Source organism: Panthera onca, chromosome B4, assembly GCF_046562875.1.
Source record: "Panthera onca isolate mPanOnc1 chromosome B4, mPanOnc1 haplotype 2, whole genome shotgun sequence".
In the NCBI taxonomy this organism is placed as follows: domain Eukaryota; kingdom Metazoa; phylum Chordata; class Mammalia; order Carnivora; family Felidae; genus Panthera; species Panthera onca.
The window spans coordinates 83030150-83056314 of record NC_138345.1 but is presented as its reverse complement, the minus strand read 5'-3'; the positions used below and the strand labels follow the sequence as shown (position 1 = coordinate 83056314).

At 55.1% G+C, this 26165-nt stretch overlaps 2 protein-coding genes across 4 annotated transcripts; one reads left to right on the top strand and one right to left on the bottom strand.

The window, feature by feature from the left end:
- Positions 1-1789: 1789 nt before the first annotated feature.
- STAT6 (signal transducer and activator of transcription 6) lies at positions 1790-15610 on the top strand. 2 transcript variants are annotated; one of them, XM_060657221.3, is made up of 22 exons: positions 1790-2238; positions 4931-5067; positions 5472-5610; positions 5917-6000; positions 6436-6574; positions 6693-6745; positions 6953-7101; positions 7660-7791; positions 7918-8106; positions 8418-8505; positions 8644-8766; positions 9347-9439; positions 9812-10018; positions 11256-11350; positions 11446-11582; positions 11911-12057; positions 12275-12338; positions 12444-12554; positions 12749-12832; positions 13880-13945; positions 14037-14165; positions 14256-15610. In XM_060657221.3, exons 2-22 carry the CDS (start codon positions 4952-4954, stop codon positions 14443-14445), a joined length of 2535 nt encoding a protein of 844 aa, XP_060513204.1. In that variant the 5' UTR covers positions 1790-2238; positions 4931-4951; the 3' UTR covers positions 14446-15610. The 2 variants fall into 2 exon arrangements, with proteins under 2 accessions (XP_060513204.1, XP_060513203.1); XM_060657220.3 differs by having other exon boundaries at positions 1791-2238; positions 4928-5067.
- On the bottom strand, positions 15550-21726 carry NAB2 (NGFI-A binding protein 2). 2 transcript variants are annotated; one of them, XM_060657222.3, is made up of 7 exons: positions 21308-21725; positions 18986-19859; positions 18424-18557; positions 18046-18097; positions 17819-17951; positions 17422-17613; positions 15550-16425 (listed from the first exon to the last, which is right to left on the bottom strand). In XM_060657222.3, the coding sequence occupies exons 1-7, from the start codon at positions 21388-21390 to the stop codon at positions 16316-16318; spliced, it is 1578 nt and encodes a 525-aa protein (XP_060513205.1). In that variant the 5' UTR covers positions 21391-21725; the 3' UTR covers positions 15550-16315. The 2 variants fall into 2 exon arrangements, with proteins under 2 accessions (XP_060513205.1, XP_060513206.1); XM_060657223.3 differs by lacking the exon at positions 17422-17613 and having other exon boundaries at positions 21308-21726.
- Positions 21727-26165: the final 4439 nt, after the last annotated feature.

The following is a 26165-nucleotide window of genomic DNA, read 5'->3' as shown; positions in this document are numbered from 1 at the left end:
GTGTCTTGAGCACCTATGTGCATACACTGCAGTCCCAGCATTGCTGGTCATACAAACCCACGGACAGATTCCCTACCTGCCATCTCCACCCATACCATCTCCTCAGTTCACTGCCTTCCAGACACAGTCAACACATAAGCACACATACCTCCAATATTTCTGTCTTTGTGGCAGTATTATTACCCCCAAACCTAGGGACCCCTATATAGGAGGGAAGCCCTTCTGCCTTCCTCACACCTGGCTTATTCTGGACCATAAAAAGAGTGCCTAATATTTACTATGTGCCAGGCATTGTTTTAAGCCTTCATATATATTATTGCATCTCACTCCCACAACCTTATGAATTAAGACGATCATTTGCTCCATTTTACAGATGGCAAACTGTAACACAAAGAGTAACTTGCCCAGAGTTGTGCAGTTCAGTTAGCAGTGTTGGCGGGGTTTGAACCCAAGCAGCCTGTCTCCAGAGTCCCAGTTCTTTGTCTGTTTGTTTTTTTAATTAAATTTTGTTTCTAATGTTTATTTCTGAGAGAGAGAGAGAGAGAGAGAGAGAGAGAGACAGATGGACAGAGTGCAAGCGGGGGAGGGACAGAGAGAGAGGGAGACACAGAATCTGAAGGAGGCTCCAGGCTCTGAGCTGTCAGCACAGAGCCCAATGTGGGGCTCAAACCCAAGAACTATGAGATCGTTACCTGAGCCAAAGTCAGACGCTTAACCGACTGAGCCACCCAGGCGCCCCTCCAAAGTCCCAGTTCTTAACTGCTACCCTCTGCTGCCTGGCTGGGACCTCCATGTACATGTGCACTCTTGCACACACATGACCATCCACATGGGACAGGACAGGGAGGAGCTGGGCTCTGAGAATCAGTTTAAGCACCAGGGGGCAGCATAGGCCTAGCTTTGGCCCCTCAGCCCAGCCCTGCCTAGGGGAAGAGGAAGGGAGTTGAAACCTCCCATCTCCCACCATCCCCCAGAGACCACCCTTTCTATACACCTTGTCTCTCAGGTTTGGGGGCATGGAGACCTCTCTGGGTCCCTTGGCCTCCTTCAGCTCCTCCTCCAGCAAAAGCTGCAAAAAACAGCCACCAGTTGTGACGATGACTCAGAAGCTGAGCCAGCGTTGTGTACGTGCGTGTCTTATTGTGACTTGCTTGTTGCTCTGAGGGCTAACGTGTCTGTGAGCCTGCCAGCACACGTGTAAGCATGTGTGTGTGTGTGCGCGCGTGTGGTCTTATGGCCAAGGAAATTGTACATGTATGTGTTTGTTTCTGGGTGTGTCTCAGTGTTTACCACAGAAACAGGAACTTTGCCAAGGCTGTACGGCAGATTCCTATTCAAACTTGTCCCTTGGGAATCTGCAGGCAGCAACTCTAGCTTGTGTCGTTTCCCACAAGGGTCTGAAGTGTAGTGCCCTGTGAGGAGGGGGCTGAGATGATTTTCAGTGCATGAGACTCCTCTGGAGTCTTCCAGAATTCTGAGCTCTGGGGTCCCCTCCCCCACTCCCTCCCATCAGTAATCACGCGACCTCTAAGGCGCACCCCGCCAAGAAGGGAGGAGGACTTAGGAGTTCCAGACAGCACCCTGGCTGCTTTTCAGGGTCCTCCACTGGAGGGAGTGCAGAGCCCAGAGGGATTTGCTTTTCCAGAGGCCCTGGGGTGCCCAGTCCCTCCTGAGCCCAAACCGCGGGCCCGTTCACAAGTTTGGGTATGGGAGAGGCAATTTAGGGCCGCAGGTTGCTGCTTGGTATTATTATTAGGTGACTTTCTGGAGAAGAGTTGATCGCTTTTGAGGGGGTAGAATAAGTGGGGATCAGGCTCCCCTCCAGTCTGGCTCTAGGGCTCTGAGCCCCAGTCCTGGCTCCCTGGACCCCGTGCTCCCCCACCAGGCACAGGAGGCACACACGCTCACCCCACTTTCTTCCTCTTCCTCCTCCAGCCCACTTTCTCTTCTCTGTGTCGTCAGAGCTCCAGGGAGGGACCTGGTTAGACGGAGAAGCCGGAAACAGCGGGCTGGGGCAGCCACTGCTTACACTGAGGAGGAAGGACGGGAGAGGTTGTGTGTGTGTGTGTGTGTGTGTGTGTGTGTGTGTGTGTGTGCTCTTTTTGGTGGTGGTGGTGGTGGTGGTGGATGTGGGGGGGTGCCAGCAGAGCCAGCCCTGAACTCGCTGGACAGAGCTACAGACCCATGGGGCCTGGCAGTGCCCGCTGAGAGGGAGAAGACCGCAGAGGGGTTGCCAAGGTGAGGGGATGCCTCGGAGGAGGGGGAGGGGGGAACTCTGATTTGGAGTGTGTGTGTGTGTGGGGGGGTGGATTAGCGGGGGTCCTCTCGGGACCCTCCCCTGGGCGGGGTGTATGGTCCCTGAGAAATTGTTTCAGTTGGTTTTGGTAGCTGGTGGTCCCGGGTTTGGGCAGGTTTAAATTCTCACAGAAATCTGGTATGGGTAAGGCCCAGAACTCCCACCTTCCCGCGCGGGTCACTTTTTCCACACCCCCGCCCCCGCACCTCCAGGGGCAAGTAAAGGCACGGAAAGGAGGGCAAGGAGGTGCCCCTCTGCCCTGGGGGGAGGAGAGGTGGCTGCCCCTCCCTAGAAGGTTGATGCCAGAGGGAGGTGGGTCCTTGACAAGCCCCTATCCTGTCCCCCCCTAAAGGTTGCTGCTGTTCAAGGGTGTGGCTGGGGGTGAGCGAGCCCCAGATGTAGACCTCATGGTGCCCCAGAGGAGGGGGAATTTCCCCCCTCAAAAGTGCTCCACGCTTGGCTGCTGTAGACGCCGAGATTTCCCGGTGGCGGCGCGGAGTTAACCCTCCTCGTGCTGAACTGGCTCCACCTCCCCGCCCCCACCGCCACAAACACATATTGGGCAACTCAGAGAAGCTCTTTTGACTTTTGATCCTGTGGTCCCACGGTCAGAGGGCTGGAGAATGTAGGGATAGAGGTGATCGGGTTTAGGCCACGAAGCAGGCTGCCGAGTATCGTGGACGTCCGGGCTCGCCTTCCCGGTTGGGAAGTGTTGGGGAACACTGGCCCCGCCCCCTCGCGCCGTGGCTCCTCCTCCCGACGAGGCTTCAGGGGGTTTAAAGCTTCAAGTGCCTGAAGTCAGGGCAGGCACACCTAACCTGCTTTTTTTGTAGGGTGGGGTATGGGAAAGTGTGGCCTGCCTAATGCCTGGGGATGGAGTAGGGGAGGAGATTTAAGGTCAGGGCTTTGCTGGGAGGCTGGTCACTCAACGAGGGTTTGTAGAGGAAAGCGGAAGGGGGGTGGGGGGGAGGGGAGTGGGGGTGGGGGGGGCTGCCTTCTGCTTAAAGATTACCTCAGTCCCCAGTTGGGGTTAAAGGTGTGAGCACCATGAGAAACAGGAGAGGAAGAGAGAAGAGAGGAATGGAGCCCTCCCTTGAATTTGAAACACAGACCTAAAGGTGCTTCACTCTAGGGTAGGAGGTGGTAGAGAAAGGCCTATTGGAAGACCCTGAGTGAGGGAGGATACTGCCTTTGAGAGAAAAAAGCTAGAGAGGATAGAAGCTGGGGAGCACGGGGTATGGGGAACAAGAGGGCTTTGGAGCTAGAGTCTCAAGAAAAACGGCCCCTCTGTTCTCTATCCCTTTAGCGGTCTTGGGAGAGAGGAGAGGCTAAAAGCCCACCAGGAGAGCTTGGGGCTACTGGGTTGGGGGAGCCTCGGGGAGTTTCCATGCTCATCTTCTCTCATCTCTAGGAGAGGGGCATTATGGGAAACATGTGCTGAGAGACCCTTGGGAAAACACCAGTTGAACCTCCCCACCCTGCAGCCCACCCAGAAATGGGGATGCACCTCTCCCCCCTACTTCTCCCATCTCCTCCTTCCCTCTCTCCATCTTTTCTCCTCTGCCCTTTGACTCCAGCCCAGCCTCTAACTTCCTCTCCCCAACTTCTAGGCTCTTCACTCCAGGCTTATTAACCCCACTTTTTCTCCAATCTCTCCCACCTTCTTCCCAAGTTTCCTCTGCTTTCCCCTTTCCTCCATCTCCACTTCTTCAGCTCTCCTCCCACAGCCCCTCCTCCTTGGATGATGGGATCTGGATCTGGAAGGGGCCCTCACAGCTCGATGTCGGTTACCCCTTGGATTCAAATCCTGATTTCTGAACTCACTTGCTCAGTGGCCTTGGCAAGTTAGAGAGCCTCTTTTAGACTCAGTTGCTTCATCTATGAAAGGGTGTAATCACTTATTTTAAAAATTATTGCAAAACTCTAATGGGATTATGAGCTTTGTGTACTGTCTCATACACAGTAACTGGTTAATAAATGGTAACTGTTATTGGTCTTCCATTCTCTTCTTCATCCATCCTGGTAGTTTTCAGATTATCTCATGGATGCCTGGGATTCTGAAACCTTTGGGTTTCCTCAGGAACACCTTTGGAGTCAGGAGGCTGGGAGAGGAAAGTGGAAGCAGTGGAGTTCCAGGCCAACCGCACCCGCTTTCAAGAGTGAAACTCCAATTTTATACCTTTTATTTATATAGTTGCGATTCCACAGATTTAAAACCAAAATTGTCTACTACTTTAAACAATGTTGGAAAGTTCTGCATTTATCCAAGCCTCCTATTTTATGAGATGAGAAGGTCAAGGCTCACAGTGGGGAGGTTCCTTGCCTACAGAACCAGAGCAAGCTCAGAGCTGCAACCTGAGTCCTCTGCCTTCTCTCAGAGAGCTTTCTCTGTCCTCTCCACCTCCCCTGTCCTCCTCTGCCCACCCCTTCGCCCCTTTGTCTACCACTGAAGGGATGACCTTGTTTCAGACTTTGACCAAACATGTCCCTGGTTTGAGGTGGTCTGGCTGTGAGTGGTAGTGGCGATGGTATCTGGGAGGGCTGTCTGCAGGAGGTTGCTGGCTGCCCCCAGAACTTAGGCATAGGCCAGCTTTCTTGGGCACCTCTCAGAGTGGCCTTGTTCCTATCCAGCAGGCACCCTCCAAACCCCAGATCATGTCTCTGTGGGGTCTGGTCTCCAAGATGCCTCCGGAAAAACTGCAACGGCTGTATGTTGACTTTCCCCAACACCTGCGGCATCTCCTGGGTGACTGGCTAGAGAACCAGCCCTGGTGAGTCTTAGCTGCCCTATGCTGGTCCTCCCAGGTCCTCCCCCCCCCCCCATTAGATTTTTCTCTGTCCCATTTTGGGACTTGGGACCCGTTATTCCACGTATGGTGGCCTAGATTTAGTGGACAGTCTGTGCCACACCAACCAGATTATGTACGTTGACACAAGGAGTCCTCTGCCCCCTGAGGGGGCTGAGCTATAGAGGAAGGCGGTCAGGGCTGGAGCAAGGACACTTCCCACAGCAACCGGAAAATTGGGGAACAAAGGGCACAAGGATGAAACTGCAGAGGGTCTGGATGGAGAATAGAACTGGGAAGGAGCCGCTGAGCTGTGTGCTGAGGGGTGGAAGGTCAGTAGAGCGAAAGAGGCCCTGACCTGAGGCCTCCTCATCCTGATCTTCCCACAGGGAGTTCCTGGTCGGCTCAGACACCTTCTGCTGCAACATGGCTAGCGCTCTACTTTCGGCCACTGTCCAGCGCCTTCAGGCCTCAGCCGGAAAGCAGGGGGAGGGGAGCGCCATCTTGCAACACATCAGCACCCTGGAGGTGGGGACAGGAGGAAAGGGGACAAGGCTGGGGTGGGGCTGGAGTGGAGCTGGGATGAGCATTGAACACTGGAAGAAATTGGACTCTGGAAGCAAATTGGTGTTCCTGTAGTTAGTTGTTAGCTAGTATGCAAATTAGGTTTTAAAAGCATGCAAATGCATGAAAACTTCTGGAGTCTGCAGTTGTGCTGCCTTTTCAGTGTGTGTGCACGCGCGCATGGATGGAGGCGGGTGGCGTGGATAGGAGAGGGAGAACAACATGGGTAAGAGCCAGGCTAACCTAGTCCACCACTCTTCGTTTCTATAGAGCATATATCAAAGGGACCCCCTGAAGCTGGTGGCCACTTTTAAACAAATACTTCAAGGGGAGAAAAAAGCTGTTATGGAACAGGTATTGTCAATACCCCCGCCTCCCACCCCAACTCAACTCCCTGGGACTTCAGCCTGAGCCATGAGAAACCAGAAGGAATTTGAACTTGAGGAAAAGCTCAACGTTTTAGGCCCCGGATGACCAAAGGAGGTTCCGGGGGTCAGAGTGCACCCCAAGCCAAGCTCAGGGAAGCTTTAAAATGAGGGACTGAGGGTAGTGAGGTCCAGGGAGGAGAGAGCAAGGGGTGAGAAGCTGATTCTGCCAAGAGAGGGCTTATTCCCGGAAGATTCCAAAAGGTCAGGGAGACCCATCAAAAGAGAAAGGGAGCTAGACAAGAGAAGTAGTTTGTCTCCTTTTTGCAGAGCATAGCAGCAGGCACCTTTTTAGGGAGCCGAGGCTTAGTGTAGAGGGATGGACAGAGTATCTCACCTCTTGGCATCTGTCCTGCCTGTGCAGTTCCGCCACCTGCCAATGCCCTTCCACTGGAAGCAGGAGGAGCTGAAGTTTAACACAGCCCTGCAAAGGCTACAGCACCGGGTGGGGGAAACTCGCCTTCTCCGAGAAGCTCTGCAGCCCAGTGCCGAGGCTGGCCAAGGTAAGAGGTTGGCCTGGCACCTTAAGAGTGTTCTGGGAAGTGTGTGGAGTGATCCCCTCTTGGACCTCACCCTTGACTCAAATCTGTCTGTAACCCTGATTTCTGCCCTCACCCTCAGTGTCTCTGCGCAACTTGATAGATGCTCCTGCCAGTGGAACTGGGCAAAGCGAGGTCAGTGACGGACTGGGAGGTGGAGTTTGAACTCAAAGTGCAGTTCTTGAGGGATCTCAGTTCTGTGAAGGGATGGAGATTAGGCCTCAGAGAGTCACACATGGTGGTGGGGTAGGGGAATGCCCGAGAGGTGAGAAACAGAGCCCTTCCCTCAGGGGCTGGGTGAGGAGACAGGGTGTCCCTGGCTCAGGCCTCCCCTGCCTGCAGGCCCTGGCCACGTTGCTGCAGGAGACTGTCGGGGAGCTGGAGGCCACCCAGGCCCTGGTGCTGAAGAGAATCCAGATTTGGAAGCGGCAGCAGCAGCTGGCAGGGAATGGTGCACCCTTTGAGGAGAGCCTGGCACCACTACAGGAGAGGTTGGGGCAGGACTGATGGGATAGGAGGGCGGGCTGGGGGTGGGTGTCTGCTGTCCCTGCTGGAGGACCCACAGGTAGGAGATAAAAACCAGGCAAGCAGGTCCTGGCATGGGCCGAGACTCAGAGAAGCCAGTTCCAGCAGAACTGTTCACACTGTTGTCAGGCGGCATCCTAAACAAGTATGCCCAGCGATGCTTTTCTCTTCAAGCCCTTGCCCAGAGGAATGGGAAGCCTTTTCCTATTAGGTCTATTGGGCGGAGGCACCTTTCAGTTTGTGCAAAAGTACCGTACATGCTGGCAGCTGACCTGGGTACCAGAGTCCTGGGGAAGAGGCAGCTGGGTTTCCACAGGGGTCCAGGTACAGAGAAAGAACCTCCAACCCAGAGTCAAGGCAGGTCCCACAGCCCTTTCAGCCCTGGGGCCTTGTAGCAAGACCCACTGCCCATCCCACCCCTCCACACACACTATCCTGCTTTCTTTCTGGGTTTAGGGCTAGAGGGGTTAGGCTGGAGCAGGCAGCCTGAATCCTGTGCCCCCTGACCACTGTCCCGGCCCCAGGTGCGAGAGCCTGGTGGACATTTATTCCCAGCTGCAGCAGGAGGTGGGGGCGGCTAGTGGGGAGCTTGAGCCCAAGGCCCGGGCAGTGCTGATTAGCCGGCTGGATGAAGTCCTGCGAACCCTCGTCACCAGGTATGCTTCTGTAACCCCCCAGCCTGGCCTAGAGCATACCCCCAGGGAAGGGAGAGGGTTGGAGCTGTGGGAAGGGTACCAGGAGGGACCCAGCCACTAACTGCCCTGTGTCTTCACTCCTCCCAGCTCTTTCCTGGTAGAGAAGCAGCCCCCCCAGGTTCTGAAGACTCAGACCAAGTTCCAGGCTGGGGTTCGATTCCTGCTGGGCCTACGGTTCCTGGGGGCCCCGGCCAAGCCTCCACTGGTCAGGGCTGACATGGTGACTGAGAAGCAAGCAAGGGAGCTGAGCATGCCCCAGGGCCCCGGGGCTGGAGCGTAAGCTGGGGCTGGAGAAGGCCTGTTGGGGTGGTGGAGGCCAGAGGAGCCTGGGGAACTGGTACCACAAAGAGCCAGGTGATGAGGAGGGGGGACCGAGGGGTGTGTGGACCCTGAATGGTCAAGGCAGAGGAAGGCGAGGGACCTAACAGGGCTGAAATGGGATGGGGAATCATGATTTGGCCAAGATGGGAACCCTCCTTAAGAACCCGAGCAGGGAGATGCAGATTTGGGGCTAGTAGTCCATGCCATTCACCCATGGACTGGCCCAGCTGGAATGCGCCCACTCACTCTCTGACCTCCCCTGGCAGAGAAAGCACTGGGGAGATCATCAACAACACCGTGGCCCTGGAGAACAGCATTCCTGGGAACTGCTGCTCTGCCCTGTTCAAGAACCTGGTGAGGGCTTTAGGGAGCAGTGGCGGAGAGGGGGGGCAGGGGTCCTCAGACTCAGGGACTGTCCTCAGAGAGGATGTCGGGAATCCAGGAGAAGCGGTCTCTGTCCTCACCCCTGCTCTCCTTCACCCCACCCTGCAGCTTCTGAAGAAAATCAAGCGCTGTGAGCGGAAGGGCACTGAGTCTGTCACCGAGGAGAAGTGTGCCGTGCTCTTCTCCACCAGCTTCACACTTGGCCCCAACAAACTCCCCATCCAGCTCCAGGTGAACTGAACCTCAGGCTGCCCAAACTGGGGCCCCAGGTCCCCTCCATGCCACACGCTGGGGCCCCGAATCCTCACCCCTCACGATAGCTCCATACTTTGTGTGTCCGGTATTCGGGTGCACTGGGGCAAGGGTGAGTGGGAGGAGCAAGAGGGCACATGCCAGGGAATCGTGGTGTGACAGTGACTAGCATTTATTACACATTTTTTGTAGACCAGGGCACTATTTTAAGTCACACACACACAGTTTTCACAATAACGTTATGAGCTAAGTACTATTATTAGCCCCATTTTACAGATGAATCCATTGAGACACAGAGAGATTCAGTAATTTGCCCAGGTCACACAGCTACTAAGTGTTGGAGCTGGCATTGGAGACCTGGAGGTCTGCTTCCATAGCACTGACTTGTAACCACTTCTCTACAGTGAGGCCCTAATCAGGCTTCAGAAAGCATTTGGTAAATCACCGGGAACTTTTAACTATGTTGTGTGAATCCAGTAGCTTCCCTGCACTCTCAGAGATAGCTCCCCGAGGAAGCCCCTTGCTCCAGTAAGAAGATCCCCCTTCTCACCCCTGCCAGGCTCTGTCTCTGCCCCTGGTGGTCATTGTCCACGGCAACCAAGACAACAATGCGAAAGCCACCATCCTGTGGGATAATGCCTTCTCTGAGATGGTGAGGAAAGACCTGGAATGGTGTTGGAGGGGAAGAACAGAGGCACGGTAGGCTCTAACATGGCGGGAAGGGCCGGAGTCAGACATGTTCCAACGGGAGTGGCCTTCACTCCCTCTCGTGGACTTTTTCTGCCTCCTTCATACTCTCTAACCTCATGCTTTTGTACTTCTGACCTCTTTTCATGCCAGTCTTAACAGCTATCATGTTGTAGTACCCTAAACTACTCTTGGAAAAGCACCATCTTTGTGAGCAAGCTGAGGGGGACAATGGCTGGGAAGGGCAGTCTTGGGGAGGTGGGAGGGATGAAGGCCCCTCCTGAGGATGAACGAGGATGATAGCCTAAAGTGCCCTATCCTTCCCGCTTCACACCAGGACCGTGTGCCCTTTGTGGTGGCTGAGCGGGTGCCCTGGGAGAAGATGTGTGAAACTCTGAACCTCAAGTTCATGGCTGAAGTGGGGACCAATCGGGGGCTACTCCCAGAGCACTTCCTCTTCCTAGCCCAGAAGATATTCAATGACAACAGCCTCAGCATGGAGGCCTTCCAGCATCGTTCTGTGTCCTGGTCACAGTTCAACAAGGTCATTCCCCTGCTCTTCGGACCTCACACCCCTAAGCTATTCATCCCTGAGGCACTCAGGACCTCCCCAACCTCTGTCCAGAGACTGACCACTGGGGTCTTCGCAATGCCCCCTTATGCCCATCAAGGAAGCCTCTGTCACAGCCCAAACTGGAAAACCCTCAGCCCAGGGGGTAAGCCCAGAGGATGCGTTCTCTGGCATGCCTCGTGTTTTGGTCTGGGGGCCCTCCGTCCTCCCTCTTTCCCAGTGATTTGCATGACTCATCTAGATTGTGTGTAAACACAGCTCTGATTCAAAATGACTTTGACCCATTGGGAAAATAGTTCCTATTGCAAAAACCAGGATGAAATCCCACAGGGACATGCTCAGTAATACCAGCTACCATGTATTGACATCTGACTATATGCCAGGCACTATGTTTAGCACTTTATGTATGTTATCTCACTTACTCCTCCCAACATCCCTTTGAGGTAGGTACTATTATTATCCCCATTTTACAGACAAGGAGCCTGATGCTCAGAGGGGTTAAGTAGTTTGTCCAACGCCTCACAGCAGGTGAGTGGCATGGCTGGGATGGAACCCCATATTTCTTGCTCTTAGTTAGCTACTACTATATTTTACCACCTCCAGATGAGGTGGCTCGGGACTGGATCTGTTATAAGAACGGGGGAAAAGATCTGGGTGTCTTTCTTGATGACCAGCTGGGTAAATGCAGTTATGTACTGCTCTCTTAGCAAAAAAGAAAGAGAAGTCTACATGACCAGAGAATGTGTTAGCAAAGGGAGCAGGACACTCACACCTGGCAAAGACACCTTCTCTGGACTCAACTTCCACCAGGCCTAATTAAGGACAGGTGGAGCACAGTGGTTATGATGGACCCTGGCCCAGACTTCCTGGGCTACATCCCAGCTCTGCCTCTCGCCAGCTGTATAGACCTGGGCAAGTTATTTGACCTTTCTGGGCTTTCATTTCTTCATCTGTAAGTGGGGTACTTATAGGACTTACTTCCATAGGGTTGTAAAGATCAGATAAATTAATTTGTGGAAAGGGCTTGGAATACTGCCTGGCACATGGTAAATGTGAGGATTGGCTATTGTCATCGATGAGATCTCAGATCCAGTTTGGTTCTTCAGCCCTGTGACTCTGCTGTGTGGGCACTCATGGCCCAGTGTCTATCCTAACCAGGCTCTAACTCCGGCCCTCCTGTGTTCACATTAGCTCCCCCCCTGTTCCCCAGGAGATCCTGCTGGGTCGTGGCTTCACCTTTTGGCAGTGGTTCGATGGTGTCCTGGACCTCACCAAACGCTGTCTCCGGAGCTACTGGTCTGATCGGTGAGTCTCTGCCCCAGTGACCCGAGTAGCTGTACCTCTAGCTTCTTCTCCACAGCCAGTGCCTCTACCCCCATCCTCTCCTTCATCCTGGCCAGGCTGATCATTGGCTTCATCAGCAAACAGTACGTCACTAGTCTTCTTCTCAACGAGCCTGATGGAACATTCCTCCTTCGCTTCAGCGACTCAGAGATTGGGGGCATCACCATTGCCCATGTCATCCGGGGCCAGGATGGTGAGGTCACCCCAAGCCAGTCCTCTGTCTCCGTACCTGTGCCCTTTGGGGTTTCTTCTGGAATGGAAATGTCTTGGCCTTCCTTGGTGCCAACCCTGGTCTTCAGGAAGTTCTTCCTTAGATCCAACTTCTCTCCTCCCTTCTGCAGTCTGCCTTCTCACTGTGAGGTCTGTGAGAATGGAGACTGGTGGGTTCTCTCTCCCTCAGGGCCCCCACCCTCATTCTTCTCCCCCTTGCCTTGGTAGATTAAGAATGAGTCCTCTGGTGGAGCTGGGTAGGGGAAAGAGTGTCTGGACAGAGAGGACTCAGGGTCTCATTCCTATTGTAGGCTCCCCACAGATAGAGAACATCCAGCCATTCTCTGCCAAAGACCTATCCATTCGTTCACTGGGGGACCGAATCCGGGACCTTGCTCAGCTCAAAAACCTCTACCCCAAGAAACCCAAGGATGAAGCTTTCCGGAGCCACTACAAGCGTGAGCTGAAGCTGGCAGTTCTGAATCCTTCCTTTGCCCATCTTTTCCGTACTCCCATTGCCCCTCTCCATGCACACTGTATGTCATCTCTGACTTACCTCTCCATTTTTGAAGCCCCATTTCTCCTACTTGCCCATCAACTATGCCCACCTTTTCCACATCCCTTTCTCTCCAATCCTGGGGCACTCCATGGTTCTCCTTTTCTTCCCCACAACAGCTGAACAGATGGGTAAGGATGGCAGGGGTTACGTCCCAGCTACCATCAAGATGACTGTGGAAAGGTAAGTGTGGGGCTGTGGGTGATAGCGGGGGCCCGGTACTACTTGCAGGAACAAGTGGTGGCATCAACTCTTGGTCAGTCACACATACCTCCTTCCCTCCTCTAGGGACCAGCCACTTCCTACCCTGGAGCCCCAAATGCCTACCATGGTGCCCACTTATGATCTTGGAATGGCCCCTGATTCCTCCATGAATATGCAGCTCAGCCCGGATATGGTGTAAGGAGCTTGAGAGACAGGAACGGGAGTGGTCTGTGCAGACAGGCGTTCAGCATGGGCAGCTGGGAAAGCTGGCATTGGGGGCCGAAGTAGGGAATTTTCCTTTCCATGAAAGGGATTCCCTATCTTGAGGGAGGGGCTAGGAGTGTCCGGGAGAAGGGCTGGCATCAGAAGGGTCTGCTTTCTTTCCCCAGGTCCCACGTGTACCCACCACACTCTCACTCCATCCCCTCATACCAAGCCCTCTCCCGGGAAGACGTGTTGCCAGCCTTCCAGGAGTAAGTGGAAGAACCTCTTGGGGTTGGGGCGAGTATATCCACCTGCAAGGGTGATGGGTATTTGCATTTGTTAGGAGAGGCTCCTCTGTGAGAAAGGGCAGCAAAAATCTAACACTCTGTCTCTTCTGTCCACTCCATTGAGGTATTAGCAGTTAAGATCCAGACTTAGCTAGGTTTGAATTCCAGCTCCACCATCTACTGACTTTGGGCAAGTTGCCTAGGTCTGGTGCCTCATCTCTAAAATAGGGAATACTGATAATAATACTAATGCTAATACTAATACTACCTTCCTCATAGGATTATTTTGAAGGTTGAGTTAGTAATACCTGTAAAGCTCATAGCAAGGGCTATGTTTAGTATTAATATTACCTCTCTTGTCCTTGAAACCCACTGTCATTTATCTGCTGTCTTGATTTTGAGTTATTCATCTGTTGATGAAGTGGCCTAGACATTTTTGCTCCCCAAGTAACACTCTTATTATAATTGCAGGTGATTATTAACTTTTTAAAAAATTTTTTTAACGTTTTTTATTTTCTTTTTGAGAGAGACAGAGACAGAGTGCGAGCTGGGGAGGGGCAGAGAGAGAGGGAGACACAGAATCCAAAGCAGGCTCCAGGCTCTGAGCTGTCAGCACAGAGCCTGATGCGGGGCTTGAATCCATGAACCGTGAGATCATGACCTGAGCTGAAGTCGGCCACTTAACCGACTGAGGCACCCAGGCGCCCCTGGTGCTTATTAACTCTTAGTCAAGGCAAGACATCTCCCCTCCTGGGAGTTGAGGTAGGGTAGAGACTGGGGGTGTTAGAACCACCAGAGTCCAAAGAAACATTAGACATTAGCTAATTCAGTCCTTTCTCCTCCCCCCACCCCAATACCCAACACATACACATTTTACAGAAGAGAAGACTGAGCTCACGGCTTACCTAAGACTATGCAGTCAGGAAAAGGGGCTGGAAATTGTTTCCTCATTCAGTGATCTTGACTTTGCAACACCATGTCCTTGCCTAGCCTTCCTTTCTCTGACTCTGCCCTCCTTCCTGCTTCTAGACCTCACCTGCAGATGCCCCCCAACCTGAGCCAGATGAACCTGTCCTTTGACCAACCTCACCCGCAGTAAGTGGCAGCACTCCCTCCTGATCCTGTACTCTCCATTCATTTCCAACCTTACCCACCCCCATCTTATTTACTTTTCTGGTCTTGGCAGGGGCCTGCTCCCATGCCCGTCTCAGGAGCATGCCGTGTCCACCCCTGAGCCCCTGCTCTGCTCAGATGTGACCATGGCAGAAGAGAGCTGCCTGAGCCAGCCAATACGAGGGTTCCCTCAGGGCACCTGGTGAGTGGCAACCTGGGGGTGTTGGCTGGTTGGAGGTTAGAGGAGTGGGTGCCATACCTACCCTACTGTTTCTCTGCTTCCTCCTTGCAGGGTCGGTGAAGACATGTTCCCACCCTTGCTGCCTCCTACCGAACAGGACCTCACCAAGCTTCTCCTGGAGGGGCAAGGGGAATCAGGGGGAGGGTCCATGGGAACCCAGCCCCTCCTGCAGCCCTCTCACTATGGGCAGTCTGGGATCTCACTGTCCCACCTGGACCTACGGGCCAATCCTAGTTGGTGATCCCACCTGGAAGGGGAACCCAGAGAGACAGCTCTTCTACCCCCACGGACCTGCTCTGGACACCTGCCCATGCTCCTGCCAAGTAGCAGATGGGAAGGGTGTCCTCCTATCCCCACCTACTCCCTGGTCAGGAGGAAAAGACTGCCAGGAAAATGCACAGTGGGTGGAGCCTATCCACTCCTTCCCTCCTACCACACACCCCTGTCCTCCCCCTTCCAGTGCTGGAAGGGAAATTCAGGTTCCAAAGTGAGACACGCCCCAACACGCCTGCATACGCAGAACACACACACACAGCTCTCCCTGGAAGATGGGGCTGAGTAGGAAGGAGGCCGGTCAAGAGCACAGGTTAGGGCACAGATGACTTCTCTGCCCACCTCGAGCCAGGGCCCAGGACACCCGTGTAGAAATACGCAGACACGTGCACACCTTTGTACTAGAGTCTGGGGACTGAGGGATGGGCTTGGGTCCCAGCTCTGGGCGGGTGGAGAAGCAGTTCAGGAGATCCTAGCGGGGAGAAGGTGGGGGAATCTGTACACCTGGGTTACAGATGTGGGTTATGCCCAGATTAAAAAACAAATTTCAAACAGCCCCAAATTCCTCAGATGGAGGCTTTTGGCTACGTGTAGGAGATTGTGCACAAGAGGGCTGCGTTTCACATACAGCCGTGTGAAAGCGTGCGTACCTGAGACATGTTAACCCACGGATGTCACACACATTACTTGTTGTGTCCACAAAGAACATGTATCTATCTGACCTTGCCTGTGTCACGACACAAGTTGGGAAGTTTGAGACACTGCACAAAAGACACCAGCAGATGTGCTGGCTTCTCTGATACATGCTAATCTGAATGTACTCAGCTTTAGTATGTCTGTGGCCCCAGTGGGTCTATGTGGCTGTGACATCTGTATGTGGCTCTAGCTTTGGTGGTTCAACATGGCCAATCCTGCCCAGAGGCAGGGGGTGAGTCTGGGACCCAGGCGTGTGGTCCTCTGAGTGTATTAGGGGGCCCTACCTGCTGCTTCTTTTCTATTTCCCCATCCACTGCCAGCCTCCCTTCACTCCCCCATTCCCATGCCACCCTTCTTCCCTCTTAGGGGCCATCGATCCTAAGCCATAAAATAAATTTTATTCCAAAATAACAAAATAAATAATCTACTGTACACGATCTGAAAAGAAAGACGCTCTAACTGCTCAGACAGGTGCTGCGGTCCAGCCCCCAGTTGAGGGAGACCCTGAGTCCAACCCAGGCCTCCTGAGGGGGCCAGTGAAGGGGACCCCACATCCACCCTCCCCCCAACCCCCATGAGGGCAGGAAGGAAAAAGTTGCTGAGGACTTGGGGGAAAGATGGGGATGGGTGGGCAAACTGCAGCACTTGTTAAATTAAAGAAACAAACTAGAAGCACAAAAATGGGGGAGGAGAGGGGAGAAGGAGCAGGTCCAGTGTTCCCAGGCCCCCAGTTCTGGGGGGAAGCATTGCGATTTTTAGATGTTGGACCTTACCAGGGAATTCCCCCTTTCCCCCATGTCCAAACTGAATCCAACTGTTCATACCACTGGTTCAAGCTATAGAGAATGGGAGTGTGTTGTGTAAGGGAGGGGAGAACCCCAAATGCCCTGGAGGCAGAGTCCTTGCCCCCTTGCTCTAGGCAAGGGTGAAGGGGCACCACGCACCCTCCTTGTGTCCTCTTGCCAGGCCCCTGCTCGTTATTGCTTGAAGCCCCATAGTTCAATGTCCATGGAGCAGGTGGGGAGGCAGGAGAAGGGCAGCGGAAGGATCCAGGGTCGTGACTAGATGCCAGGGATGGAGAACATAGGAGTCTGTATGAGCCAGAAGTCTGAGTCCCAGATCTGAGGACACCAGTGTGCCCCTCACTGCCGGCTGGCCTCAGCCTCCACTTTTACACTATTCCTGCGACCTTCCACCAGAGCGGGATGAGGTCCTGGGGCAGGGCATCGGTCCAGCAGCCCTTCTTCGAACTCTGCCGGGAGAAGAGGTAGGTTAGGAGGCTGTGGGGTGAACGATGCAGAGAGGTGGCTGTACGGGAGACAGGAGTAGAGAAGACTGCAGAGGGGCTAGATTTGTTGAATTACTGCCTCCTGCCCGCCACACGTTTACAGGCGTGTGGGGGAGTTCCACACCCAAGTGTGTGTGCCCCCCTCCCCTTTCTGGCCTTGTGTAGCTCTCTCTCTGTATGTGTCTCTCTCCTTCTCTGTCTCTCCCGCCTCCGTTCTGCTGGAATTTCTGGTTCTGTCAGGAGCTGTGGGGGTGGCTTGGCTCTGACCTCTCCCCCTCCCCCCCCCCCCAGGCTCCGCTGCCCCCACTCCTCCCTGGCCCCCTCCCAGGCCCCACCTACCCTCCCATGCCCCTCAAGTTTCTTAGAAGCCAAATCAAGGGGAACACAGGAAGCCAGCCTCCCAGCTCCTCCCCCAAGAAGAGCCCCCCTTCAAGTCCCCGCCCCCACTTCCCACCCACGCACAGTTTAAAAATACCAAGCCAGGGTTGGTGGCTTTGTCTGCTGCATCACTCTCAGCCCAGCCGCTTGGCCCTCTGGCGGACTCCTCCCTTCCCCCAGCCAGCCACACACAAAGCATCCCCCTTTGGGCTCCTCTGCTTCCAAGCTGGGCAACCCCATCCTGACTCCTAGCCTGCTGTACCCTCCCACCTAGGTGGCAGTTCTATCTCTGCTTCCCTTCTTGGTTCCTGTTCCCCTAGTCCCCCATTCTCTGTCCCTTTGTTCACCCCAGCTCCCCCTTCACAGATCTCCATTAGGGTCAGACCCTCCCCCGTGGGAACAGCCCTGCCAGATCCTCCCTTCCTCAACCCAAGGCCTGGTTGGCTAGAGCCCAACCATCCTACTGCCGGCCCCCTCTGGCGACTACATCCCTCTTCCTCCCACCTGGCCCCAGGACACCAGGATTGCTGGGTGGGGCCTAGGTGGTAGGGGTGCTTGGGGACAGCACTGCTGCTGCCTCACCTGCCAGAGGCGGCTTCGCAGGCACACAGGGGCTGAGGCGGCCCACGCGGTCGTGGGAGACGAGGCGGGCTAGCCGCAGCCCCTCATCCATCAGTGTCTGCTGCAGGATGTGGCGGCTCCACAGCCCATGGGCTGGCAATGCCAGAGGCAGGTCAGCAGGGGGCGGCGTCAGCCTTGGGCATGACCCCACAGCTGTGGGCATGGGCATGGATCAGGTAAGGGACTACAGTCAACGGAACCCCCACCCTCAACCGCAGAGCGGACCCATAGGCCCAGGCCCCTTTGCCCCCATCCAGCCAGGCCTCCCAACCCTGTTCCAGGCAGTTGCCTCCTGGCTCCTTCCTCCCACCTACTCCACCCCCACAGCGAGGAGAAAAGTGTTCTGATGCACACTCACCCTGCAAGTGTCCATCCAGACTCTCCCCAGACAGGCTGGCGCTGTCTTCCTCCAGGCTGGGGCGGTATGGGGGTGCATAGGACTCAGGGCCTGGGGGAGGCTGCTGGAGTTCAGAATGACTTTGCTCTCCAACCTGCGGATGCCCCAAATGGGGAAATGAGGACCTAGCAAGAGAGGGGATTGGGGGAGACTGCACTAACCCCCTACATCCACCCTGGAAAACCTACCTCCTGTTTTAACTTCTTCAACGGAGGACCTCCTAGTTCTTCAGGGTGAAGCCTGCAAAGACAAGAGAACTAAGGAGGGAGGGACACACGATGGGAAAACACAGAATCTGGTGAGAAGCATGCATTACTTTAAGACTCTAGAAAGACGCTGGCTGAGCAAGAGTCTCCAGCTCAGGTACTACTGTTGGCGGGGGATCAGAGAGGACCTGAGACGGATAGGAGGAGGAACCAGACTTCAGACAAGCGGACTTGGCGCAAAGCAGGACATGCCGGTGGACAGGAAGCAGGCCTACATGTACCTGAACTGGAGGTTAGGCCATGACCCAGCTCCTTGGCAGGATTCTAATTTAGAAAGAACCTGGGAGAAGGGAGTCTCACCTGGAGCCCTTCAAGGAAGACAGGTAGGTGCTCTCTCGGGCCACTTGGCGAGACAGAGAGAAGAGCTCCACCCTCCGCAGTAAGAGCGTGTTGTCCCTCATGCAAAACTGGGCAGCAGCCTCATTGATGGTCAGCTGTGGAGGGGGCCACCAAAGCGGTCAGAATCCTAACTCCTCACTGCCTTACCCAGACCTCCTCACACCCCTACACCATCAGACAAATGAAGCCCATCCATTAGATGCCTGCTTAGGATTTGACACTATGCAGCTTTCTGAAGGAGGAAGACAGAGGTCAGCACCCACAGCTTCCTGGGAATGCCTGGAGCCTCCTCCACCTGTGGGGTCCTGAGCAGTGTAGAGCAGGACACCTGGGCTCCTGCCTATATCTCTGCTTCCCCCTCAAATGGGGAGGAAAGCATTGCAGCGGCTGGGATTGGGGTGTATGGGGCCTGGGGTCTTGGTCAAGGGGCAATGAAACAGACCTGGGGAGTATGAAGATTCTCCAAAGTCAGTAGGTTGAGGCCTGGGAGCCAAGTGCAACGCTAGGAGAATGGGGTCCTCACCTCATGCAGGCTGAGCTGCTTGCCCTCCCGCCGCTTGGAGTCAAAGCGGCCATAAATGATGCTGTATTTGCGGATCTCCTCCTCCTTCTGGCTGTCATTATCGTCCATCTCAAAAATGTGCCCCACGCTCCGTGCCAGCTTCTTGTTCAGCTTCAGCAAGGACGTTACCTCCCCAGCATCTCCCCTTGGGAAGCTCCGGAAGATCCTCTCCACGCTCTCCACCACCATGCGTACCATCTCTGGCTCCAGTCGATCCGGACCACCCCCAGCTCCAGCTGCTGCCAGCCCCCCAGCCCCAGTCCCCTCAGGGACTCCTCCTGCTGCAGGTGGGGAGAAGGGGGGTGATCCTGCCTCCTCTTCTCCTCCCGCCCCAACGTCAGACTCTGGAGTGCTCCGTCCTGGCCAGATCCGGGGGTCCCCTGCCCCAGGTCCCCCAGGCAGTGGTGACAGCTTCTCTCCAAGTTCAAGGGGGCTCTTGGGGCTAAAACTGCGGGTACTGCCTGCCTTTTCCCCTGGGCTGCTGTGCCCATTGCTCATGCTCCCTTTCCGGGTGCCTGCAGTCTCGGAGATCTTGAAAAGTGGAATACTGGAGACAGGCACAGCAGGCACAGGCTGGCTGAAGAGCCCTGGATTGGTGGCCCATTCTCTCAGTGCCTTCTGCAGGCGCCGGACATGGAGGGGCTTGGTGGCCATGCCCACAAGTGCCATGATCTCCAGGAACTCCTCCTCACCGGCCTCACACAGTTGCTGCACGTCGTCCCCTCCCTGCTGGATGAAGGTCTCATAGTAGGAAAGGAGATTGGCGCGCTGTAGGACCCGGTACAGCTGCAGCTCCCCCAGTGTCCGAGGCAGTGCCATGGCTCGGGCACCGGGCCTGGGAAGGAGGAGCGCAGTAGAGAGAAAGGAAGGCAGTCAGTACAAGTCCCCCTGCTGGGTACCAGCCCACACTCGCAATTGTCCTCTCTTTCCTGCCTGCTTCTCTTCCCCTCCTCTGAAGGCACCCTCTGCCCAGTACCCAAGCCTGCGCACAGACTATGAGAATCAGGCATTCCCCAGAGGCATAAACATGCCAGTGCCATCCCAGCCTGGCCACAAGTACCAAAAGCCAGCCCAGTATCTGCTGAAGTCAAAGGCTCTTCACCACCATTCTCAGCTTTTACTTTTCTGGACTGGGGCAAGGAGACCTTGAGCACTGAGGCCAGCCAGCACACCCCTACGATGGCTGGACCTCCTCACCCAGGACAGTCTTCACCCTCCACCCTACACACCCAGCAGTCTCAGCATTATTCAAGGTGACTTTCCACACTGAGGTGAATATAAGACCCCCTGTCCTGCCCACAGTGGACACTTGGGACCACTGCTAGCCAGTTTCACTCCCTGGTGGCATCCTATCCAGGTGGCTGAGAGGGAGGGGTGTGGTCCTTTCCCACTCAGCAAGCCAGGTGGACCCCTGCTCTGCTCAGCTCCCCTGAGCTGTTCCCAAGGGCCTCCCCTCTCCTCGAGGACCTCCCCTCTCTTCCTGACTGTCCAGTGCCCCTTAGTTGGCTCCTCTCCCGGCAGTGACCTTCCCCACCTGCTGAGTAGGTAGGCCAGTCCCTCCAGCTCAAGCAGAAGGAGGAAGGAGTGCCTCAATTGTTCTGCTCTGGGGCCCGTTCCACCCACACACACTCCCACAGTAGCAGCGTCAGTGGGCGAAAACCGCCCCAGGGGCTCCCGCCTACCCTCCTCTCCCTCATTTTCCACCCACACCTCTAAGTGGAGCGGAGGCGCGGCTCAAGGCCCCTTGAGGGAGGGGCTGCACACCGAAACTCCCCTCCGCGTGCTGCAAATAAAGCTACAGAAAGGAGAGGGACGCCTAAGGCTTGCCCTGCTTTTCCACAGCCCTGCTGATGCGCTTCCTTGGCTTGAAGGCGCCAGCTTCTCCCTGACCCTGGGGCCCGCGTACTCCTTACCAACGTTAGATAGAACCAGGGCAGCGGCCCTCCCCAGCCCTGTTACCAGCCAGAGCTCCAGGGCTTCCCCTGGCTCTTGGGGGTGGGGGGGGGGCATATTCTTTGCAGGGGGCTCACATGCCGGGTCACGCCGGCAGAGTAAACGGGGGATAGAGAATTAGGTCCTATTCTTTCATATCCAGCTTCATCCGCTCCCTACCTGCTCCCAGGGCCCCCTAATTCGAAGACGCACCCCCTTTTCCATCAGTCTCCACCCCCCACCCCCGTCCCGCTTCCCCTCGTTCTCTCCTCGACCTCCGCCCTCCGGACCCCTTTCCCGAGTCCAGCTCCACCCATCTCCACTCCCCGCCGCTTCCCTCTGCCCACTAACTTGGGTCTGGGCTGCGGGGTCCGGCGGGCGCAGTCTCCTCCGCCCGGCGGCTGCTCGGCTGTGGGGGAGGGCGCTCTGTGCATGGACGGCCAGAGGCCACAGGGGCTGCCCCTCTCGGTGCCCAGCCCTCGGCGCCTGGCGGGCGCTGCCGTGTCCGCCGCTGTCCGGGCTCCGTCCCTCCCTCCACGTCTCCTCTCTCCAAGCCTCCGCGCCTCTGTCTGTGCCTCTGCCCCCCCCTCCCCGGCTGCGCTTGCCGCCTCTCCGCGCCGCCGCCCCCGCAGGACGCACGGGGAGCGAGGCCCGGCGCAGCGCTGGCTGCCGGGCGGGCGGAGGGCGTGGGCAGCGCCGGGGGCGGGGGCCGGGGGCGGGGGGCGGGCGCCCGGGCCTCCGGGCCGGCGGTGGAGACGCCGCGGCTGAACGACGGAGAGAGGCGGAGACTGGGGGGGAGGGGGCGTGGAGCAGGCGGCGGGGGCGGGGACTCGGGAGCGGCGGCGCCGAGCCGGGGACTGAGGTGACCGAGGCCGAGCTGTGGAGGGCGGGCTTGGGGACCCAGCGGGCGGGGCGAGGTCGCTCCGTGCCGCCCACGCCGGATGCACAGCCGGCCCTCTCCGCGCCCACGTACCCACGTGAGCGCCCAGCCGGCGACATTCCTACTCCCCCCACCACCCGCTCCTACCCCACGGAGCGGAGAGCCGAGTTTCACAACCACGCACGGGTACACAAAAACACGGAGAAGCGCACGAACGTGCACACGCGCCCCAACAACTACGCGGACGCCCGCTGCCCACACTCCGGCCTCGCGGTGCTGTACGTGTGACTGCTTGGAGTGAGCCGGGAAAAGTTGGCGGAGTCTCGGGGTGCGCGGCTCCTCTGGGGCGTGCATTCCCCTGTCCTAGAGTGTGCACTTAGGGCAGGTCTGTGAGCGTGGGGCTCTGCAGGAATTCCTTGGATATCCCAGCGCTCTTACCCTGCTGCAAAAGGAGTAATCTGAAGGGCCATTCTCGGAAACCCAAGCCTCCATTCCTGCCTCGAGTCTCTGCCGAAGTTTGGGGTACAGGAATGGGCGGGTTATGCTAGAAACTACCGCGAAGATCAGTCGCGTCGGGTTGTCAGAGCATAGGTCAAGCAGGGATGGGAGGGGTACCATCCTTCCTCTACTGGTCGCACTCTATTTGCTGAGGATGGGGGATCTGCTGGGTATTCTGTGTGGCCAAAGCTGGGATAGGAAGAATATCGCTTCTGCGGACGTTCGAGAGAGCCTAATGGAAGATGGGCAGAAGGCCGGGAGCGTCCGACGTGGCTCCCTACGGAGGAGTAGGAGGGAGGAGCTCCTTCAAGGAGCCTAGCCCCCCTCCGCAACCCAGCCCCCCCCCCCCTTTGTTTCTCCTAGCCCCATCTGGTTCCCATTACACTCCCGCCCACGGCTGGGAGGGCTGGAGTTGGGGCGGGGGGGGGGGGGGGGGGCAGGCAGGGGCTCTGAAGGCCCGGTCCAGCAGCTCCAGACCCTGACAAAATGAAGGCTGGGTGGAAGGGAAGCGAGCGGACCGGGAGGAAGGTTCTCCCCGAAGTCTGAAACCTCAGTCCCGCCCCGCCATTCCGCACTTCTGAGTGGCTCGGGGACTGGCAGGGCGTGGGCGGCGGGGGCGGGGGCTGGTTCTACATTCCGGCTCGGTGAGGGGACCTTTCCATCTCCGGTGGGGACAGGAGAGGGGGAGGGCATCACTGGGTGGGATTTCGGTAGCTAACATTCTCCTCTCCTTCCCTTGAAGCCCCGAACACAGTGAGGGGGGTTCATAGGAACGAGCAGAAATCCCCTTCCCAATCCTCAGTCCTGCAACTGGGGGGCGCGGCTAGACGGGCTCCCTCGGGGTACTCTCCCCGACCCCCTCTGAAATGTGTGGGCGCCCCCTCCCCCACTCTCCTCTGGTTATTTTGGAGCCTGGGCTGCCAGCCGCTGGCCCCGGGTTTCCACGTGCCTCCTCCCTCCCCCTGCCCACGCTCCCCGTGACGCACATCCTCCGCCCACACAGCCTCTGTTCCAGGCGCCCCCCTCACTCCCACCCGGGCCCCTTTGAGGCAGCGCTGAGCCCCCGGTCCGGAGACGCAGGCCCCGGGAAGAGGGCGGGGTAGGGAGTGAAGCCAGCGAGGGGCAACCAACTGGGCTCCGGGCGATTGGGTCCCAGCGCGAAAGAGGACGAAGGAGGAGCCGATTCTATGGCCTCCACTCTTCGGACCTGGGGCGGGTATTCGGCCGGAGAGGGAGGAAGGGAGACCAATCCAGAGGCCTAGGCTTGCCCATTCCACTAGGAGAGTCGGAAGGGGTCTCTGGGTGCGAACCTGTGTGGTAGAGTGAAACTCCCGAGTGTTTGTATCATTGTTTTTCAGGGTTGTCGTGAGGTTCAAATGAGAGGATGTAAATGAAAACTCTGTAAAGTGCCAAGCAAATTTAAGACGTTATTGCCAGTTTGTGTCTATGTATCCTGAGATAATGTATTTATATGTTTCTTTACATCGACTTGTGTATCTGTGGCTCTGTCTCTATCTAGGTTTGTATGTGAGCCCCTATGTGTGGATTTAAAAATACATACATTTAAAAAATCATTGACTTGTGAAGCCCCGCCAGAGGCCCAGAGCGCCCCCGCAGCCGGAGCTGCTGAGATGTCTGTTCTTCGCTTCCCTCCCACTCCTGCCACCCCCAACTCTCCTCCTACTCCCTTCCGTTGAGAACTAGGAATTTCCAGCCTTTTGCAAATGGAGAGACAGAGACAAAGAGACTGAGACTATGAGAAGCTATAGAAAACAAAGATAAAAGATGGGGGGGGGATGATAAAAAAGAGGGTAGCACAACTACAAAAATCTTAATTTCTTCTCTTTTTCTCCGTGAGCCCCATTCTCCTCAGTGTGTCTCGGGACCACTTCCGTACTTGACTCACCTGCTTCCCCTCTCCCCCACCTGAGTGTTCTCAGAGGCACACAAAGAGCACGGCAACGGATTCCATTTGATGGAGGATTAATATATTGTCTACACTGGTCCCTTCCAGGAAGGGAAACAGTATTCCGAGTCCCAATTTTCCAAGAACAGGGGGAACGATTGTGAAGAAAGTGGGTGGAAGAGGAGTGAGGAAATTGCTAACCAGAAGGATTGTCATTCCTGGGCACGTGTAGATTTTCATCTAGCAGACTAAACTGCTCACATTCCCCTCCGCTCCTTTTCTACCGGGCCAAGTCCAGCTCATGCAGTGAGGACTGGCTCAAATGTCACTTTCCTGAACCCCCTCCAGGCAGAATTAATTCCTTGCATCCATCAGTGGCCTCGTGGCCCTTTGTACACATTTCAATTATAGTTGCTTGTCTCAGCCTCAGCCCAAGACTTCTCCAGGTTAGGTCTAGTATCTGGTGGGCCATCTGAAATGAATGTGTTGATGATGCTATTTCCAGGTCTGAACAATCTTGAAAAGGGCGATTGAGACATTTTACTCCCAAAGGGGTTGAACCTGGGCAAAACTGTTAGGTGGAGAGGTCTCCTTTCTTGAAGTTTCCAGTGAGTCTCCCAAGTCTGGCTCTTTGGCCTTCTAAAATGTCCACTGTTGTGGGCGTCTGGCTGGCTTAGTCAGTAGAGCATTCAATTCTTGAGGCGGGGGGCATGAGTTTGAGGCCCACATTGGGCAGAGTTTACTTAAATCAAAAAATAAAAATAAAATGGCTAGTTTCTGGTAAATTAATTCATACCCAAATGTCCAGATGTGAAAGATAGAAGGCTGCAATCCTTGCTAGTAACAGAAAAATATGAATATAAAATAATGATTCTTTCTTCTTTGTAACATGTTACAGTTAAATAGTCTAAAGAGTGTTGTCCTTCAGTTTGGTCATTTTAGAAGAGATGCTTCACCTCGCGAAGACAAATAATCCTAACCTCTGCCTTTAAGGAAGTAGGGATAGTGCAATAATAGGGGTACAAATAATGATAGAAATATAGGGGGCAAGTGGTGTTTTCTGCCTCTGGTAGAAGTAGGAAACTGGTTTAGACAGGCATCCAAAGGACGTGATGATGTAGCCTAGGATTTTGATGAATGAAAAGATTTTCAGAAAAAAGGGACAGTCAAGTCAGGAGAGCAGAATGTAAACTTACACGGAAGTATGAAACATAATGATATGTTTCCAAAACTAGAAATTATTTGTTATTGCTGGATAGGCTGTGGTGGTGGTTAAAAACCAGCCCAGGGAGGTGTACGAGGCCATTTTATTAAGTGTATTATAGACTATCGCTTTTCTATATAGTAAAAGACCAATTCAAAAAATATCAGTCTGGGGCACCTGGGTGGCTCAGTCAGTTAAGCATCCGACTTCGGCTCATGTCACCATCTCACAGTTGGTGGATTCGAACCCCGCATTGGGCTCTGTGCTGACAGCTCAGAGCCTGGAGCCTGCTTCGGATTCTGTGTGTGTGTGTGTGTCTCTCTGCCCCTCCCCTGCTCGCACTCTGTCTCTCTCTCAAAAATAAATGAACATTAAAAAAAATTTTTTTTTATAAAATTAAAAAAAATTTCAATCTAGTGGCACCTGGCTGGCTCAGTCAGTAGAGCATGCGACTCTTGATCTTGGGGTTGTGAGTGCAAGCCCCACGTTGGGTGTAGAGATTACTTAAAAAATAAAATCTTTAAAAAAATTCCAATCTATTGTCCCCTACTTTTATAAAATACTCTACATGTGAATTATTAGAAAAGGGAAATAAAATCTGTATTTTTATTAGATTCATTAAATACAAAAATTTTCTGTTGAATTGCTGGAAAAGTTTCTAAATGCTTACATTTAACTTTGAAATGCTTTCATTACAGATTGGTAACAAACTTTGAATAGC